Raw genomic sequence first — 20,785 nt, 5'->3', positions numbered from 1 at the left:
AAGCCCTGGCCTGAATCTTGGGCCTCAGAGACCAGGGATTTAGTAATAAGACCAGACTGCCTGTTTTTGCCTCTGGGTTGGCTGCGGGGGAGAATATGCTGCTACTGCTGTAAGAATTTTTACCTGGCAACATTGGATGGAGAAGTGAAACTTTTTGCTTGGTACTTGGGGGTTGGCGTGGGACAAGCACTTGACTCTTGGCTATCAGCATCTGATTAGCAAGGAGAACATTTGCTCAGTGGTCAGTTTCACTATGTAAAAGATCAGCCCTGTAGCTTTTGCTAAAAAACAGTGTATAACTGCTGCCTGCAATATGTTTATTGTGCTGTTTTATACTGTTTCTACATAGTTTTATTATTGCTAGCCATTCTTTTCACTCTTTGGAGAGGGAGGTCAGGATATAAATTAGAAATATAGAATAAATAGTAATAATACCAGATTAAACTATAAATGGAATGGTAAAAACAGCACAAGTGGTAAATTTAAAGAGAAAACCAATTCACCGATGCAGCATGTTAATTTTAACACCACATCTTCTATTAGTCAACCCAGAGGCCAGTATGACAACAGAAATGGTGCTGTATGTGACCACTTCCAAAAAGATTTTTGAATTGTCCTAACATACACTGCTTCACAACAAACGTAAAGTTTTATTTGTAAAAGAATGTACTCCATTGCCATTGATTAAAACAGAAAAAGTAAGTATACTGTGTTAATGCAATGCTGCTCTCTACTGGCTGGAATGAGTCCTGAGACTGAGCTTGTAAAAAAAACCCACCCTCATTCAGTGTTAAAAATGTTACTTACGGTATTTAAAATAAATGAGCAGATGTACTAGTAATCATGTGCAGTACTAGTAATTATGGATTTAAAAGTTTGACAAAGTTTGGCCCAACACTGCGAAATAGAGAAACAATAAAAAGAATCAAGAATACCTGGATTGCCAAATAATTCATTAGGGCAAAATGAAAAATCTTTGTATGAGACAATTAAGACTTCACAGCACAGTAACGCCACACATTTCAGAATCATGATTAAACAAAACAGACTGAATTAAAGTAACTGAACGTGCTAGCAGAAGCCCATACAAAGATCTCCACTAATGCAATGGGGTTTCCCCACCTCATATCCCCCTACCTAAAAAATAGCTTGGAGTGGTCAGAACACAAAAGAACAGCAAGGTGTGCCATCGCTAGTTACGATTGTTTCTGGATGCGAACGGGGCTCCGGAACGGATCCCGTTCGTATCCAGAGGTACCACTGTAATCACTGACTGGTGCAACTAAAGTCCAAAATTCCTCAAGCTAGAACTCACCCAATATCCATACCAAACAACACTAATTTAAAGGATTAAATCCATCCCAATTTTGTGTAGCCAGTAGGATTTTCACTGTATTGCTATATAGAAGTTCCACAGAATTCAACTCAGTATATATACTTATGGGTGGCATTCAATGAAGTCAAGACTCCCCTGAAGTCAGCTCTATGATCTATTTCATATATACATTAGTTGTCCTAGGATTTACTTAGCAGTCCCAAGGATTTATTTGCAGTTTCATAAGGGTATATATTGAAAGTAAATAGTTAAATGAGCAAATTAAATGAATTTGGAAGGTATTTTAAAAGGGGGGGAAAGAGGGGGGAAGGAAGTCAAACTTTGAAATGTTAAATTGATTGTAAAACTAATGAAATGTATAAACTTGAAAAGTATAAATAAAAACTTTTTTTTTAAAAAAAAGGATTTACTTCTCCCTAATTGTACTATTTCTATCTTAACACTAGGCTTTCAAGAGAAAGAGCTGAGCTCTCGATGCCCGCGCCTCCCGGGCGAGCAACAGCGCATCTCTGAGGTAAAACCAAAACCAAAAACTTCTCCCGACGGCAGGACGCCGTTTCCTAAACCCGTTTCTGCGAGTTGCTCGAAGCCACGCCCACACGGGTTCGTCGCGTGGCCAGAGAATCCTCCGCGCCCCGCCTACTTCTTCTGAACGGACAATACAGTAACCCCTTCCCCGCCGCCAAACAGTCACGTGACCGTCAGCGAGTCAGGAGGACCGCACGCGAGTGAGGTTGGGCGGAGGGGACGCGGGGAGAGACATTGGAGATACATAGTCCGGCCGCTCTGGATCTCTCTCTCTCTCTCCCGGCGAGGAAAGCAAAACGGGATATGATCGGCACCCCGATTCGACCAATTGAAAGCCTCGGGCGGGCGGAGAGGCGGGACGAGGAAGGGAACCAATGAGAGAGCAGTTGTGAAGGGGGAAGCTGAAGGAAGTGCTGAGTCGAAGTAGCTTAAAGCTTCCGAGTGAACGAGCGGCGGGGGGGGGGCGAGGCAGAGAGCAGTTTTTCCTGCCACGTCGCTGCTGGAGGTGTCTGGAACCTTGAAGATCAAAGATTAGGTGGGATATGCGTGCGCGCGCATGTGGTCGCTAGCAGAGGGAGGAGCTGGGAGGAGGAGGAGGAGCAGAAGCTGGGAGGAGGAGAGGCAGGAGTAGGAGCGACTCCTTGACCACTTCCAGAGTTTTGAGGGAAACGGAGCTGGAAGGAAGGAGGCTGCTGACGGCTGCTGCTTGAGGCTGGTAGGATGGAGTCCGGGGGGGGGGGAGCGGGAAGTTATGGGTCTTTGCTTCACTCCTTGAAGCGTGGAGGGCAGAGTCGCCGTGTGCTGCCGACTTTGTGGACTTCCCACAGGCACCCGGTTGGCCGCTACGGCCCCCTCGGCACAAATTGGCTGGTTTTTTTCTCCTCTGACTTTAGCTGTGGGTTAGGTTTTGGTTGGGTTGTGATAATTTTAGCTTATATTTTAGTGGTCAAGATTTAATGTATATTCTTAACTGCTGCTAAATCTGAATCGTCTCTGTTAAACCCAGTTGCAATTCAATGTATTCCTGTTGTGTTTTATGATTTTTCTGATCTTGTAAGTGAGCCGGAACTGGTCTGTGACTGTAATAATAAAATTCATTTTAATTGTTGGGTTGGATAGCCTTTCTTCCTCTTAAAGAGACCCTTGACTTAATCTAACCATAAAAATAATAGTTACAGGTAGTAGCCGTGTTGGTCTGCCGTAGTCGAAACAAAATAAAAAAAATACTTCCAGTAGCACCTTAGAGACCAACTAAGTTTGTTATTGGTATGAGCTTTCAGGTGCATGCACATTTCTTCAGATAGTCTGGCTTGTATAAAAATAAACAACTTCCATGAAAGCCGGTATAGAAACAGTTTCCATTAAAATCGGCCTAACAACACAATTGCAATACAAGGCTAATAATACTAAGACAAAACTAACCAGTAGTAGGAATAGCCAATACCTATATCCTAACAGAAAGCTTGTTACAGGTTTCACGTGCTGTCTTAAATGAATCAGAGAGTAAGTTGGATGAATGTTATTGTGTAGCGGCTAGGATCCAGAGAGTTTCTTTACTGCAGCTCTGGTTTTACTTCTAGCCCGGTGGACTTCTTTCCTTATTTTTTGTTTTTTAAGTTGAAGAACACATGTTTTATGTACAGTGGTATGTACAGTATGTACAGTGCTTCAGGATGAGAACAGAAATTGTGCGGCGGGGGCGGGAGGCCCCATTAGCTAAAGTGGTGCTTCAGGTTAAGAACAGTTTCAGGTTAAGAACGGACCTCCAGAACGAATTAAGTACATAACCAGAGGTACCACTGTATCACAAACTACTTTTTGAAGTAATTTTCCCAAAGAATCCTGGGGGAGCTACAATTCTCAGCAGCCTTTAACACACTACCATTCCCAGGATTCTTTGGGGAAAGCCATGTGCTTTCGGGGTGTATGATGTGGCCGTGAACACAGAATTTAAAGCAGCTGAATTGAGGTGTTATTTGTGTAGAGCTCTTCAAAACTGCTGAAAGTTGTGCTGTACAGCGCACAGAATGAAACGAAACTGTTGGCGAGGCAGAATCTGCTGGCGAGACAATCGAAGGCCAGGTCCCAATCAGACTTGGAGGATACGCCACCGCTGGACTTCTTCAGCAAGGCTAGGGTAGGTGATGATACTTTCAAATTTTTAAGGATTAATGCTTTAAATAGAATGGATGAGTCTTGGATATTTACAGTGAAAGTCCACGCTTAAATATTGGCACAATAGTTGCCCTGCCGCACTCAGTTTGCAACTCAGTGCTGCAGAACATCAGTGTCGGTGTCCATTGGAGGAAGCAGAAAAACTGAAACATTAATTTTTTTCATGCACTTTCTACAGTGGTTTACAGAAATAAATATGCAGATAGTTAAGAAAAGTAATAATAAATATGCAGACAATTTAAAATATTTTCTACAATTTTAAATTTTATGTGATTTCAATTTGTACGTATAATTGCTGTAAACCGCTTTCATTGTTTTTATGAATTTGAAGTATACAAGTATTTTTTAAATAAAATAAATATATAAACAATGAAGCGTTTTGGCCCTTAAGCATTATCTAAGAAGGTCTTTAGGGTTTTATGTTAATTTTTTGTTCACAGTTCATATGTGATATATGCCTTTTAGATGAAAATGGCTAATTTTTTGATCGCCCCTATTAAAACAGATAGCAAACTAACTAATGTTTGTGTGGACGTCACTCCGAGTCAATAGTAAATTATCTGAAGTATGTATAACTGGATAACTCTGTAGAGATTAGGTAATCTGTCTATAAACTGCATACACACAGTAAAATTGATTCCTATATTGGGATAGAGTAGACCATGGGACTTAACATTTGGTTATTGTAAGCAGTGTTGTAGGAGGACTTGGAAGTGAAAGATCCAGGGGGATATTAGACGAGGTGGAATTTGAGTATTATACTGAGAGGTGGGACATTTTTCCAATGCGGGAGGGGAAAGAAATGTAATAGCGGGGGAGAGAGAGAGAAAGCAGGGGACGTGTTCCCTTTTCTTATTCCGTTCTCTTCCTCAGCGTCCACCAACAAAATTGAGTTCCCCAATAGAACACTGGAGTAGGTGGCTTTATATTGCTCAGGGTAACGACATTTCTTGAAATTAGTTTCCTGCTTTTTTATTCACTCTTAACCTTTTCACTGATAGTTAATTCGATATTTGTACTTGTTTAATATTTAACCCACCAAATATTTTATGGAATCTTTCTTACTTATGTATCTCCTTCTTATAGACAAGAACCACCACTGCACCCAGACATTGGCGAAAATGAATCTCCCTCCGCTGCATTAGCTGAAATACTCTCGAACATGCCACCACCTGGTAAGGAATTTACCAAGAAAGTTCCCACTGCTTTCATGAGTTTGAGACCTTTGACATGTATTGCCACTCAACTTTTCAAAGGGTGCCTGCCGCCTGTGTCTAAGGAATATTTTAATCAGTTTTAAAATATTGACAAGTTAAATTGATAAATGTAGGGACGCGGGTGGCGCTGTGGGCTAAAGCCTCAGCGCCTAGGGCTTGCCGATCGAAAGGTCGGCGGTTCGAATCCCCGCGGCGGGGTGCGCTCCCGCTGCTCGGTCCCAGCGCCTGCCCACCTAGCAGTTCGAAAGCACCCCCGGGTGCAAGTAGATAAATAGGTACCGCTTACCAGCGGGAAGGTAAACGGCGTTCCGTGTGCGGCTCTGGCTCGCCAGAGCAGCGTTGTCACGCTGGCCACGTGACCCGGAAGTGTCTGCGGACAGCGCTGGCCCCCGGCCAATAGATGTGAGATGGGCGCACAAACCCCAGAGTCTGTCAAGACTGGCCCGTTCGGGCAGGGGTACCTTTACCTTTACCTTTAAATTGATAAATGGAAAGTAGCGGCTTTCTTGAAGTCAAATCTTTTTTTCAAACGATAAATATATAAACATTTTTTTCAAACATAATTCACATAAATGAGTATTTCAAGGCCTTGCCATGCCATCTTTATTAATACAGGTTTCTTTAGGGTGCATCTGCCAGACATGTTGTCAACTTCAGCAACTGAGAGTGAGGTTTCCATCTTCATTTCTGTACATAAGAACTGCCCTGCTGCATCAACCTGCATGATTGACAAATAATTCCATTACTAAATTCATAGGGTTAATATGCGGTTTAAAGATTCTCACATTCTAGCAATGTCAATAGGGATGAGTGGGGGACGACTGCCATATCTGGTCAGATAGAAATCAGATACATCTGTCCAGAGCAATAATTCATGTTCATATTGTAAAAGGAATTAACCTCCCTGAAGCCTTTTGGAGACTGTGAGTATAATGTGCTAAAAAAGTTGTCTGCAAAGTTACGGCAGTTCAAATCCCCGCGGCGGGGTGCGCTCCCGTCGTTTGGTCCCAGCGCCTGCCAACCTAGCAGTTCGAAAGCACCCCCGGGTGCAAGTAGATAAATAGGTACCGCTTACCAGCGGGAAGGTAAACGGCGTTCCGTGTGCTGCGCTGGCTCGCCAGATGCAGCTTTGTCACGCTGGCCACGTGACCCGGAAGTGTCTCCGGACAGCGCTGGCCCCCGGCCAATAGATGTGAGATGGGCGCACAAACCCCAGAGTCTGTCAAGACTGGCCCGTTCGGGCAGGGGTACCTTTACCTTTACCTTTAAAGAATGACTATGCTGTCTCCATTCCAGTTGGTGAATGCAGTAACTTTGATTTGCTGCTTTCATTGTAAATAGCCAAGGTGGATACAAATCAGTGATTTAAAAAATAGAAAAAAATGATTTTTAAAAATAAAATGCTTTTGGAGGAAAAATCTTTCTAAAGATAGTTTTCAAATAAGGATCTGCTTTTAATTATGTAGCATGAGGCTTTATATGCAATGTTTAAAATTTTTGGTAAATGAATTTCATTAATCCATTCACAATGTCATGCTCTTCCAGAGATTATTTGGGGCAGTTTTCTAACAAGAAGGTATTATCACAGATGCTTGTTTTTGCAGTTCTCAGAAGTGTGAATTTGTGTCTGCAGATATAACATGCCTTTTCTTCATAGGAAAAATGTTATAAACATACAGAGTTGAGGAAAAAAAACTTAATCCCATTGTTCCTTTCCAAATTTACATGCACAGAATCAATCCCATACCTCTTAAATGCTGAGTTCCAAGAGGTCCAATGAATAGATTGTTTGGAATGGAATAGATCTGCACAAGTAGCTAAGTGTGAAGCTGTAAAAATGAAAGTGCAACCTCGTGAGCAGAAAACTCCGCAAGTCTTGGGATCTTTGTGTAATAATTGTGCAAGTCCGTTGTTTAACCACATCAGTTAACAAACATGGATGCATATGCTATAATGTTACTGTTTTAGTTAAATAAATTGTTTAAATTGTTATTAAGGAAGTGGTTATTTTTCTCCTTCCAAAAAAGTACAGCAGAAAAGTTGTCCAAATATAAATAGTTAAATTATTAAATCTCACAATAATTTCATACTTATGTATTTCTAATAGTAAAACCAAATCAGTAATTTTTGCTATAACAGTAAAAACTACTCTGAAAATTTATTATTCCAAAAATGAGAGCTTCATCTGGTTGTAAATATTAAGATTATACCAGGAAGAACGAGTCTTTTTGTAAAAAGATTATTTAAATCAAATCTTTTTTTAAAAAAAAAATATTTTATTTGATTAGATGCTAATACACATACACTTACAACCATAATAACATAACAACAAAAAGAAAAAAGGATAAGAAGAAAAACAAAAGAAAAAAATTAAGGTAAGAAAGAAGTACATAAAATAGGTGGATGATAATACACCTTGGTGACTTCCCTCCACTAGCGCTTGTCATTTTTTCATTCAAGTTCTTATTTACATTGCAAATAATGTATCACTACATTATTTATTTTAGTATACTATACTATACTATACTATACTATACTATACTATACTATACTATTATATTATATTATATTATCAAGACAACTTTACGAGCTTAGTCTAAACATACCAGCATGGTACCTTTAGAGCAGTGTTTGCTCATGTACTCTTCAAACCATAACCATTGTGACCTTAATTTCTGATGTGTTTGATATCTTATTGCCGCAGTTAATTTTGCCAGTTCTATAAATTCTGTTAATTTATATAGCCAATCCTCTTTTGTGGGTATATAATTTCCTTTCCAGTTCTTTGCAAGGAGTAACCTGGCTGCTGCAGTTGCATAAAAGAGTATTTTTTTTCCTTTCTTGTGGTATCTCATCTCCTACTATACTTAGTAAGAATGACTCGGGTTTTCCCCCTAAAGATATCCTGAGCATCTTTTTTAGTTCCTCATGGATGCATCCATCCTATTTAAATCAAGTCTTACTGGCTAGTGATTTAAATAATGATTTAAATCAAATCCACCCTGTAAGTAGCTACAGTTGTCCTTGGCACTGAGTTTTTATATTTATTTGTAAGAGAACTACCAACTACTTCCTTGTGTTAAGCTGCAATGGTGGATGCTTTTCCTACCACAGAAAGTAATTGTATGAAGTCCTACAAATGTTTGCCCCTTGTTATGCAGTGTAATCTATGGGGAGGATGGAAGAGGGTTCTGCTAACAGTGTTTGATTTCTTTTTAAGAATTACCAGGATTTTACTACGATCCTGAAAGGAACCGCTACTTTCGCTTGCTTCCTGGGCATAACAACAGCAACCCTCTCACCAATGAGAGTATTCAGCAGAGAAGGATGGAGAGTCAAAGGCTAAAGCTCTTGGAGGAGGAAGAGAAATGCATGAAGGTGAGCTGTTGCACTTAATTATTCTCTCAAATCAGGTTCGCTTAACGCGTAAGGTCATTGCCATCAGCTGCTTTAAGGGTACGTAATTCTATGCCGGATTCTGGTTTCTGATTTCAGTTTACACGTTTCTCTTACGTATGAAAATCTTATTGTTCAAGCTTTAATTCATAAATTGAAAGCTTACATTAGTCATTTGATTAAGCATAGAACAAGATTATGTGAAGTCCACACACTTGCTTGATGTAAGAGTGACAATTGTACATGAAGAGTTCATGGAGTTGTATTCAATGAGGTCATTGGATGAACAACTTCCAGTGGTGCAATGGAACTTCCTACCTTTTGTCCTTCTGAAAGTCACCCCCCCCCAAAAAAAAAAAACTGCTTTGGGAGTTCCCCCGTTCCTCCAGAGCAGGACGGCGTTTGTGTGTACTCAAGCACACATGTGGAGGTTGGGAAATTCCATTGTGTGATAGTTCTGCTTATGGTTTTGTTGGATTCAGCCCATGATTTTTTTAAGCACAAGGAACATGATTGTGCACTTTCACCATTTTTAAACAGAAAGCATCCAGGTCTGGGCTGAACTCTTCAATCATTTTACGCAAGAGGCAGTTAGGTTTGCCTAGCTCTATCAACTATCGCAGGTAAGATGATTTAACATTCCTTTTATGTTGCAAAGCTCTTTCTCTTAAGCTCTGTGGAAAAGGGGAACTTCTCTAACAGGCCAGAGTGACTACAAGGTGCCCAATTACTGAATATACATTGTTACTTATGGGTTTATTTGTATCAGATTCTACAGTATGTGGAGGATGGATCTACAACATACCTTTCACATTTATTTGGTTTGCAGCCTACCTAAAACCTGTTTTGCTTGATTTGGTGGAAGAGATGGTTATCAAAGTACTTTTTTGATCAAATGGTAATCTTTCTCTGTTCATGGTACTTTAAAAACAATGTGTAGTTCTTGTATATAAGTTACTTATACTCCATTTTTATCCCACCCTTCCTCCCAAAGGGCAGCCTTTATTAGACTAGATTTTATTTCAGCTAAACAGTCTAATTGCTGCTGTCACTGAGGGTGATATCCAACTAACTCACTTGTAAATGCATTTGCGCGATTCACCTTACAAACCCCATCAGCAAAAGCCCTATGCGAGGGCTTCCACTTGCATGATGGGGCTTTCCCTCGTCTCTCCTCCCACCACTGTATGCCACCTGAAATTGACTGGTGGGGAGGTGGAGGTGAAGCCCCCAGAGCAGTGAAGGGGGGGATCGATCCATCTGGCAAGTAGATAGGGGAGGAATCACCTATTCAAATCAGCAGGCTTAAGTCTCCTTTGAGTATGGTGAACGCTGGATATCATCTATGGAATTTCACTGATGTTGATAGGCAATACACTGCAATTTATTCCCCCCCCCAAAAAAAAAAAAACAACTCCACTATTGGACTCTGCACTGGAAATGATAGGTTTGGGAACATTCAGGTATCACTCCTATGGCTAGTTGGTGGGGAAATATGAAGGCATTTTAACCACCCTTGTCAGACTCCACTGGCAGAATAGAAGGGAGTACAGAGTGCAGTCCTTCCATGACCATGTGTAAAATATTTTTAAAAATACTTTGGTTTTTCCTCCTGTTGGAAACAAGGGGCCGGATACATTTAGATAAAGTTCAGAAGTGTATGTAAATCTCCGAGTTTTGGACTGTTATCAGGAAACCAGGAGGGCTTTGGACCCAAGCAGCTTCCTAAAATGTCTTCACCCTTTTGGCCCTGCATCACGTTGGGCCAAGGTGTCAGAGGAAGCTGGTGCCATTGGAGAAGGATGCTCCGACACTGGTTCTCCCTGACCCACAGTTCTGTTTGTTATGTAGAAGGGTTAGATCTGATCTGTCCTATGAGCACTGCTACACCATCTCCAGGGGCCACAGGACAGCACTCTTAATTTATCTGATCACTCTAAAATAACACTTGATTATTAGCACTGATACTGGCTTGTTGACATTAAATGCCAGTTTCCTTGGTTGTTCTCTTTTCCTCGTTCTTATGTAGGTCGATCCATGAATTAAAAGTGAATTGCATGCAGAGAAGGAAATTGGAAATTGAGACCCCAGATTCCTCTATTTGTGGAAGCAACAATTTTAAATTGATAATGGTAAGTTGGAGGGGTTTTGTTTTGTTTTTTTACTTATGTTAGGACAGTCATTTATCTTGGTATTAAGGTTGCAATGTGATCTTACAGCAAGAAGGATCTCTTCCAGATGCATCCATGGGTACCTTTAGAAATTCTTCTGCCATTCATTTGGAAGAATGGCAGCTACTAGCTGGATCTTGGGGCAGGGTGGGTGGCAGGGGGGCATTTGGCAACTGATAAACTTTCTGTAACATTTTGAGATGAGCTTGCAATTTTCTTCATTAGTGGAAGAGCCCTCCTTGGGGAAAAAGTAACCCCTCAGCAATTCACACTTTGCTTTTGCAGGCAGACAGTGCCTCTGAAAGAATATTCACTGTGAATGATGTCGAGCATGGAGGATGTAAATGTGGTATTGTCAACCTCAGTGGTTTGGGGAAGAATACTCTTACTGTGGAAATGTACGACAACCTGTATTTTACAAACCGCAAGGTACTGCTCTGTCCTTTCAAGTTTAGAATTTATTTATTCTCTTTAACCCTAACTATTGAGACCAAGCAGAAATGTGGAGCACTTAAGTAGATTTCTGAATATCAGTTGCTGGGGAACAACACTTGGAGAGGAGACCAATTTACTTGTGTTCTGCTTATGGGCTTTCCATAGCCATCTGGTTTGACCGCTGTGGGACATGGGATGTTGAACTAGATAAGCCTCTGGTCTCATAAGCTGGTCTGCTCTTGTGTGAGAGCCTAGCCACAGTTATCTGTGTTCCAGGTTAGATTATTGTAACTCATATGTGGTTTGAATATGGAAGCTCTTTTCAGAATTCAGTTGCAAGACTGCTAAACCAAGACCAGACATTAGGAACATGTTTCATCTCTGCTTAAACAAGTTTTTGGAGGGTGGAATATCAGTCCTTATAACCATAGGGATGAGACCCTTTTCCAAATATTGTAGTGCACAGTATAAAAACACAAAATGCCTAACATTAAAAAAAGAAATAATTACACACATCCCACACAAACACACTTTTAAAAGGCCATAAATTGTTTAAAAGGCCTGGTTAAAGAGCTGTGCCAATCTGTATGAAATCTATGGATTCTCATTTATTAACTAGATTGCGTTCAGCTTCCTATTCATTTTCAGGGGGCAAGGGGAGCAGGGTTATACTTTCAACACTAGCCTGTTCAGTTAATCTATCTGCATTCATATATCCTTGTTCCAATAGGCATTTTCTGGTTTTTTTGTTTTTGTTTATTTTCAAGGTGAATTCTGTGTGTTGGGCCTCGCTAAGTCATCCAGATTCCCATGTGTTATATCCTTCTTATAAAAAAATGAAATGCTATCGACTGTCTGGCTCCGAAGCACCCTCTCTGATTGCATGAAGCCCAGCTGGCCCTGTAGTTTTTGCTGGAGATGAGGATGATGAAACAATCGCTGACACTGCTAGAGCACCGGTGGCTGAAAACTCATTCCGAGTCAGACCAAACACTGGTTAGAGCTCAATGTTGAGCCTACCAAGTGGTGATAGTGACGGCGACGAGGACCTTCTTCACTGCCTCTATTGCATCTGTAGAGAACAGCAGCAGGAGACTCTTTTCAAGTGGTTCACAATCTAGCGAAACCACCTTCACCATCAGGGCCTTGTGACGACCCCAATTATCTCCTGCAATGATTTTGAAAAGTTCTTTGCAGATAGTCACTCAGATTCAGAAAGAGGTAGACTCCACGGTGGGATCCAGGCTTGGGTGGAAGAGTGCTAGGGTCCTGTCTGGTGATGTTGCATGGGATCAATTCCAATGAGGATCTGGACAGGCTGCTTGGACAAGTGAAACCAACCACATGTCTCCTGGATCCTTGCCCATCCTGGCTCATAAAAGCGAGCCGGGCTGGGCGATGGGCTCCACGGGGTGGTGAATGCTTTCCTCTGTGAGGGAGCCTTCCCAGACCCGCTGAAAGTGGCAGTTATTAAACCGCTTCTTAAAAAACATCTTTGGACCTGGCCAGTATGGCCAACTATCACCCAGTCTCAAATCTTCTGTTTTGGGGCAAGGTGATTAAACAGGTGGTTGCTGAACAACTCCAGGCACGCATGGAGGATGTGCACCATTTAGACCCCTCCCCAAAAACATGAAAATCATGTTCTCTTCAGTATGACTCTAGAAAAATCAGTTTTCTGTTCTGGGGCTTTGAACTTAAATTAAGTAACGCTACTGCAATGTTTTTGTGCTTTGTGGTAGAAAGAGGAGGAACATGACTTCCATCATTTATCTGTTTTTTCCTTCTGTTTATTCTTAGTATCCATGCTAAAAGTAGGGAGCAGAGATTGGAGACATTGGTTTAAATGGGGGTTGGGAACCCCGTAAGTTAACACTTTTATCTATGATGCTTTCTTGATAGTGCATGTAGTACATCTTGAAATGCTCTGAAATCTCCTGTTTTCTAGTGAAATATTTATTAGTGCAACTGTGGCAGAGGCAGATCCGCCTCTTGGGCTGATTTAAAGTGACACATTCTGTTCCTGTGAGAGCTGTCTGTATTGTCTCTTTAATATCCTTAACTACCTCCATCAAGCTGTGCCTCATGGGCATTGCAGAAACTCTCGGCTGTGCCAGCCTGCTTCCAGCATCTTTGTTCAATAACTCTAATGCAGGTAGTGTATATCTGTTGGGTGAAGTCTTAGGCATGCGGAGATCCTATATGAGACATACCAGTTTTACAGTTCCCAAGTATGATTTTTCTGAGTGTTATAAGAATAACACTGACATTGCCTTATGTCCAGGCCTCTGGCTTTTGTTGGTTTAGTTTAGGTAACCAGTCAGCCTTCTGTCGGTAACTGTTTTGCTCCCTTTATTGAACATGGTTTTTTAAATTATGTCCGAAGCACGTTGCTAATGTTCAGCCACTGAAAGAGGCAAGCATATGCTTTGGGTAGAGGGCATACTTATAAAAGATGGGATTTAGGGATGCATCGTGCAATTTATTCATCATAAGGGAAAAGAGAATGTTAGCCGCTTTGAGACTCCTTAAAGGGAGTGAAAGGCGGGATATCAAATCCAAACTCCTCCTCTTCTTTTTCTTCTTCTTCCTCAAAGCAGTTTGACTAAAGTAAATGAGACTGCTTTGGTCTAAGTGGATTATGGCCTTGCTCCCTGGCAGGCATGCAAAGCAGGCATTGGGTCATCAGTTAAGCAGTTCAATGCAGCAGAAGCTCTTCAAGTCTTTTTTGCATTTGAATGTTTTGAAGATACAGTGGCGTGAATAATAAAAGATAGGTACCCTATACCGTTTTTGGGAGACAAACCTGGTGTTGAGGATGCTTTCCTAATGACTTCTTCCTTTTTCTTTTTAGGAGACCAGCCTGGAATGTTGTGCAGCTTCAAGATCTCCACAGCCTGGTCCTGTGCTTGGTGTCTGAATCCTCAGGCTGATAATTACTTTAGCACAGGTAAGGTGCAATACTTTACCACTATCATTATGGAGCTAATTACTTGTCTGGTGCTTACATTTCGTTTCATCTTAGGTTTAAGTCAACAAGTCCATGTGACCAATGCAGTGACCGGTCACCGTCAGATATTTTCTATCAGCAGTGATGCTCTCGCACAGCAGTTTGCCACCCAGGTAGGAGAGACTTTTTGTGCAACAAGCAGACCCAGGCAATGATAGCCCTGAATTTCTGTGGTTAATGTTGTCACCACTCAACTTAAACAAGCTTTGAGGATACAGTAAAGTTGTACTATAGAGTAGTGGATAGAGCACTGAGCTTTGGTGGAGAAAACCTGGGTTCAGATCCTAGTCACTGAATTTGCCTGGTTTTCTTTGGTTGGTATCATGTAGCTTATTTCAGATGGTTGTTGCTTGGATAAAATGGAGGTGGGGGAACAGCCCAGGTACACAACCCCTCGCTACCCAAGAAGGAGGGTTTGGGTACAAGTAGTAAGGCAGTGTTGAAATCCACTGAATTTGTTCTTTGGCTTTTATAGGCTCCAGTGCTGTATAATGGCTGCCGTTCAGGGGAGATTTTCAGCATTGATATCCGCCGCCCCATGAATACAGGGCAAGGGTTGAAAAGCCTCCGTCTGTTTCATGACTCGGCAGTCACATCTGTGAATCTTCTGAAGGATGAGCAGTACCTCTTGGCTGCAGACATGGCAGGCCGGGTAGAGATCCAGTTTGTTTCACGAAATATTCCACGAATACTGTTTTTACTGCCTTGCCTAAGCATTCCGAGGGTTTTCCTTTAAGTGATGTGTTTGTTCTCTTACTCTGTCCATTTACAGATAAAACTCTGGGATCTGAGAAAACTAAAATGTGTGAAAGAATATCACGGTCATCACAATGAACACAGCATTCTGCCTTTGCATGTCAATGAGGAAGAAGGGCTTCTTACAGCAGGTAAGGCACATGGTCATGCACAAAATGGAGTTTGCCTAAAAAAAAAAAAAGACTGTTGAGACAAAGCTGTCTGCAGTTGTTTTTGACAAATGTTTTGTATATCTCTAGGGTAGTGAGAGTTTTTCCATCGTTATTCAGCCACTGGATCCAGTGCATTTCACTCACAGTAACTGTACCAAGTCAAAATATTGGTCCATCTGCCTTAGTGTTGTCCACACTGGCTGGCAGCAGCTGCCCAGTGTTTCAGACGGACTTATATAACCTATAAATAGAAAATAATGCTGTCCTGCATTTGAATTGTGAAGAAATCTTAATAGCTGACAGGAAACATGCCCAGGACTCTACAAAATGTGTTTAGTCTGCTGACCCAAATTTTCAGAAAATTTCTCCTCTTTGGGAGATTCATTTGCGCTTTCTTCCACATATGTATTTCCTGGGCTTGTGTTTTACTCTCCACAAATGGCTGAGCTTTATCCTTGGCCTCTGATGTTGTTCGCCACCATCTCCATAAATCCACAATCAGTCCCATCCTCCTGGCATAACTCTTGCAGCTGCAGCAAGCAGCCTCGCATGACTGAGGAGACAGGGAGATGTAAATGTATCAAGTATTTCAACAAATGGACGCAATGGGCTGTTCGGTGCTAGAATTTTTGTTTTTTCCTTCCTCAGTGGGTCAGGATTGTTACACACGAATTTGGAGTCTCCAAGACGCTCATTTGCTACGGACTATCCCTTCTCCACATCCATTTTCCACTGACTCCATCCCAAGTGTGGAGTTTTCATCACACCTTGGAGGCTCCCGAGGGGTTCCCGGCTTGCTTATGGCTGTCAAGCAGGATCTCCATTATTTCTCCTATAAAACAGACGATCCATATTGTCTGCCTGCCAAAGAAGCGGACAATTCCACTCCACCTGAGTGATGGAGAACAAAAATGTGGAGGCTGTCTGTATGGAGATGGGCTGTGGTTCTTTCCTTTAACATTCTTTATTTTCTTATTTCGTGAACACTTCTCTCCTCAGTTTTCATTTTTTCAGAATATTGTGAATAAAGTCAACTGGTTATGGGAGCAGTTAGTTGCTTTTGCTATTTTCAAACACAGTTCTTTGATTTTTATTGCATATTGTCAGCTTCAGATGTTGAAGCTCATAGAATAAAAAATTCAGTATTTTCAGGTGGGTCTGCTCGTGTTCCCAACGTCCCAAGAACTAGAATTATCTAAGAGATATTTCAAGTGACATAAATCAAGCACAACAAATACTTGCTTCCCAAAGTATGTTTCTACTTTGATGGATAGGAAACAAGTGCATGCAGATTTATTCTAAACCTGACCTGTTCAGCACACCATTTTACGTTTTTTAAAATAAGTGGATTTATATTTTATTTTGACTGTTTGTTATTTGTTGCTGCTGCTGTTTTTAGAGATTCTGCATCTTCATCATTCCACTATGAAAATGTTTCTTAAAAAATAAAGGGAGACTGAAGTTCTTAGTGGATGGTGGATTTGAAACCGCAGATCCATTCCAGCACAATAACAAATGTTTTTGCAAAGTCTCTGGAAAAGTGGTATGGTTTTTAAGACAACAGCAGCTGAAGGAGGAATTTAATTATTTTACTTGGAGCTCAGATACCAGCATGTCTGATGACATCTAATCCACAATAGCAGCTTGCAATTCTAAAATGGGTAAAGAGTGAGAGACGGCTGCCAGAACAGAAATTGAGACTCTCTTGTCCACCTTTGGGGGCTTGGAAGACAGTTTTGGAAATATCAGCACAGCTTTTGCTGAGATAACTGTTAAGCGTCATTTTCAAAGGCTCCAAAAAGAAAGCAGTTCTGGGTGTTCTCATCTATGGTTTTAATGAGCGTTTGGAACAGGATATGACAGGTGTTTATGGCTTGCAGATATATTTGATTTGAAGGTCCCCCAGGGCTGTGGATTTGAGTATACTCATTGAGTTAACTTTTCCACTGGAGTGGCAAATGGGACTTAATGACATATTGTAGTTAGCATTCAAAAACAATATAAGGCACTTATTCCTAGACGTAAAGTGAAAACCTTCCTTACCAATGAGGATCAGCACAGTATTTCAAGACTGATCTGCTGGGTTGTTTCATTGCAGGGAACAATTTTCATTTAAGTGGGTCATTGAATCCTTAAGATACTTAGGTGTACAAATACCTACTCAGTTGTCAAAACTGTAATTTCATACTACAGGCAACCACCACCTCAACCCCCCCTGGAGAAGGAGAATCTGGAATATGATGCTTTTGAATGAACTGTATAACTTGCGACTTTGTTCATAAGCATAACCGAGAGTCTGTTCCATGTTCAAAATATTTTAAGACACCGTAGGCTTTTTTGACGAGTAGGAATAAATTAAATATTTTGGACTGAAGGTTCTGAATGTGACTCTCCCAGACATCCCTTTAGTGTGCACCAAGTTCCCTCACCATTCCTTCTTCTTCTTTTATTATTATTAATTGGGATTCCTTGGCGCTTCCTATTCCTTTCTGCCTCCACACCCCATGTAGACTAGGTCCTGGGTAGCCAGGGTTGAAATCCTGCCCTGGGCCAGTCACTGTCTTAATCTAACCTGCCTCGCAAACCTGTGACAAAGATTAGAGGGTGGGAGAAACCTTGCACTCCTTAAAGGAAAAGTGAAATACGTAGAATGAATAAATAAAAATACTTTATAGGATTGGAAAGGAAGAGAGTGTAGCAGGTGGCGGAAGCCTGTGCATCTTAACCTCCTGCAATATTTCCAGCAAAGCACACCTGCTACTGCCTAGTAATTCTGAGGGATCAGGGAATGACCAGGAGTGCTTTGCTTAGATGTGGTGACAGGTATCTGCTTTTTAAAAAAAGCTTTGGCCAGTTCTTGTGGTTGGCCTGTTGTTTTGGCCCGTGAACCTCTCCAGATAGGTTTCTGCTTCAGCTTGAATCCTAAGCTGGTAGCAGGCACTCCTAGCCACTGGCTCTTCCAGAGTCCAAGAGAACCACCAAACTCTATTCTTGCCCCTTGAGAGGAATGCAACCCTATCCTGATAAGACACAACAGTGAAGACTCTCTGGATGACCTTCCCAGTGCTTTCATGTAGAGAAATCATAAACGTGTCACCATAAATCAATTAATGGAAGACTTGCAGTTACCTTTTTCAGAAGGGGAACAGTAGGCTTGTGGGAAATATGATTGTTTTTACTGAATCTAAAACAGACTTTAATAATTCTCTTATTCTACATTGAATCTTTACATTGAAATAATATATAGTGAAGGCTGAATTCAAATACTTCATTGTAAACAAAAGAAGAAATGCTTCATTTTTGAAACCAGTATCTAAGCCTATCTTTCCATTCGCCAGCTGCCACGTTGGAAACGAATGATAACTTTGTCACGGAATAGTTGACTCGAAGCCTTTAATTTTGTAACTTTTTTTGGTATGTTTTGGCATGGTTACTTCATCTTACTACAGCCGGATCCCAGACTGAGAAACACACCTGTGTGCTGGGTGAACCATGCACTGCGCCTTGTAGAATCTGTAAACCAGGAAAATCCCATTTTGTGGGGATGTTTATGGTATGGTGTGTGAAGAATATTTATTTCATTTTATACAAAACCTATGTGGGATTTAAACTTCAGTTTGGCAGGGGTGTATCACCTTTTCCTACTTTCTTTATAATGGCAAGCCAAAGACACTTCAGTAATTTGTATTATCTTATGACAATTCCTTTGTGAGCAGACACCTACTTTTGGCTTCCCATTTAAACTCCCATCCTGGCTGTGAGTCCTGGGAGAGCTGTTCCCTGCCCTGCAAGCCTTTTCCCACTTGGCCTGGGAGGACCTGGGCCCTGACTGACTTCAGCTACAAAAGCTGAGGCCGCTGAACAGACTTTGGGGCTCGACTGACTGAGGTGGGGGTGGGGGGTTGTTGCTGTTACTTTTTTTTGTATTTTTATGTTGGTGTTATGATTTATATGGATTTTTTAATGTGGTTGTGTACTTTTTGATGTTTTATTGTTTATGACTACTTTTAATAATTATGTATTTTTCATTTTGTAAGCTGCCATGAGCATAGTTTCAACTATGGAAAGGTGCCATACAAATAAAATTATGTATATATGTTTGAAAAATCTGCTAATTTTTATTTGTATTTTTTTGTGCTAGTTACTCCTAGCTGTACTAATTTAGCACCAGTACACACATCTCTTTTTGTCAACAGATTATGAAAAGGGTGTAACTAAAGTCCATGGCAAAGGTTGATATTTTTGGCATATAAGCCCTTCTTACTGATAAAATCCCAGTTAGGAGATGGGAAGCAGCAAGGTGGAAAGGGAAGGAGAGAAGGCTTTTCAGATATCTTGCCTTCCTTTTATTGACTTTGTGCACACTAAACTTAATTTGGACATTCATAGTTGTTATGTTAGCCTGGTACATTTGCTTATTTGTCTTTTTTTTTTTTTAAGGAAGATGAATGCCATTTCCCCCAGGCTCCCTTAGGCATATCCCTCTAATGCAGAGGTTTTCAACCTCTTTTGAGTCCATGGCTCCCTTGACCCAACTACCTTCTTTCTTGTGGAGCCCAGTTATGTCACCCCTTGCCTGCAGAGTTGGCAGCCCCTCACCCCTTTTTGAACACCCTCCCTTGTGGAGTGTTCCCTCAGCCCCCTTTCCTCGGGAGTCCTCTGGGCAGCTGCAGCTGCCGCCCCTGCCCCAAAGAGAGGTGCCTCCTCACACTGCCCCACAAGGGCCTGGGAAGCACCCCCTGGCCAGCCCCAGAGGCAACATTCACCTGCTGAGCTTGTAGCCAGGGGTTCTGCAACAAACAGCTATGCATGCTTTTGGGAGGCAGAGACGCAAGAGGGCATCAGAGGGAAGGAGGGAGGCAAGGAAAGAGGGACAGAGGCCAGTGTTGCCCGCAGCACCCCGACCATCATTCAAGGCACCCTAGGGTGCCACAACACACGGATTCAAAACCACTGCTCCAATGGCTCACTTGAGGTGGTCTGGCTTTGGCTGGAAAAATACCTCAGTAATGTCTTTAAAAAAAAAAAAAGTATTTACACATGCAGCAATGCCAGCCCCAGGCTTTTTAATCACTTGAGGCAAAACATAAAATGGTGCACGTCCCCCACCTTTGCCACCACTTGAGGCAACCAGAGGTGGCTCAGGGACACTTCAGTGTGCTGAAGGTGATGAGGAGGGGGAAAGGAGGTTGGAGAGGAGCAGATGGCGACAGCAGTGGCTTTGCTATTTCCAGGCAGCAGCCACAGGTGACAAACTCAGGAGGCAGCGGGTGACGTGCTTCTTGGCCTTCAGAGCTTCTTCAGAGCTCCTGTTCTGAGGTACCAGAGGGACCGTTCCCCCTCAGGGGGCGACTGGGATGACAGCAGCAGCACATAATTACAGACAAAGGAGCGGCAAAGGTTCACAAGGATCCCTTCACCTTCCTTTCCGGATCTGCTGTCCATGGTGACTGCCTCAGGGTAATGGGTGGACAGGCCCTCCCTATTGGGGAAAGGATACTAGACTAAATGGGTCCTTGGCCTGAACCAGCAGACACTCCTTATGTCTTAGCAGTGGCGTAGCGTGGGTGGTGCAGGGGGGGCCGGCCGCACCGGGCGCAACATCTGGG

General features: G+C 41.9%; 1 protein-coding gene and 1 long non-coding RNA gene across 4 annotated transcripts; both read left to right on the top strand.

Moving 5' to 3' along the window:
- The first annotated feature begins 1,965 nt into the window (after positions 1 to 1,965).
- On the top strand, positions 1,966 to 16,250 carry DCAF4 (DDB1 and CUL4 associated factor 4). Of its 3 annotated transcripts, none has more exons than XM_082202445.1 (14): positions 1,966 to 2,069; positions 3,849 to 4,001; positions 5,126 to 5,214; positions 8,477 to 8,634; positions 9,193 to 9,275; positions 10,682 to 10,784; positions 11,109 to 11,252; positions 12,026 to 12,075; positions 13,334 to 13,413; positions 14,113 to 14,208; positions 14,284 to 14,381; positions 14,744 to 14,920; positions 15,041 to 15,155; positions 15,825 to 16,250. In XM_082202445.1, exons 2-14 carry the CDS (start codon positions 3,892 to 3,894, stop codon positions 16,073 to 16,075), a joined length of 1,554 nt encoding a protein of 517 aa, XP_082058571.1. In that variant the 5' UTR covers positions 1,966 to 2,069; positions 3,849 to 3,891; the 3' UTR covers positions 16,076 to 16,250. The 3 variants fall into 3 exon arrangements, with proteins under 3 accessions (XP_082058571.1, XP_082058570.1, XP_082058569.1); XM_082202444.1 differs by lacking the exon at positions 1,966 to 2,069 and adding an exon at positions 2,253 to 2,399; XM_082202443.1 differs by lacking the exon at positions 1,966 to 2,069 and adding an exon at positions 2,423 to 2,579.
- A 295-nt stretch (positions 16,251 to 16,545) lies between these two features.
- On the top strand, positions 16,546 to 19,283 carry LOC309520549. Its single transcript, XR_014214267.1, has 2 exons — positions 16,546 to 17,154; positions 17,196 to 19,283. It is a non-coding gene; the product is annotated as an uncharacterized lncRNA (long non-coding RNA).
- Positions 19,284 to 20,785: the final 1,502 nt, after the last annotated feature.

This window comes from Podarcis vaucheri, assembly GCF_965113315.1.
Source record: "Podarcis vaucheri genome assembly, chromosome: 1".
NCBI classification, from domain to species: domain Eukaryota; kingdom Metazoa; phylum Chordata; class Lepidosauria; order Squamata; family Lacertidae; genus Podarcis; species Podarcis vaucheri.
Note: the sequence above shows the minus strand (reverse complement) of the source record. Positions and strands in the feature narration are given on the sequence as shown.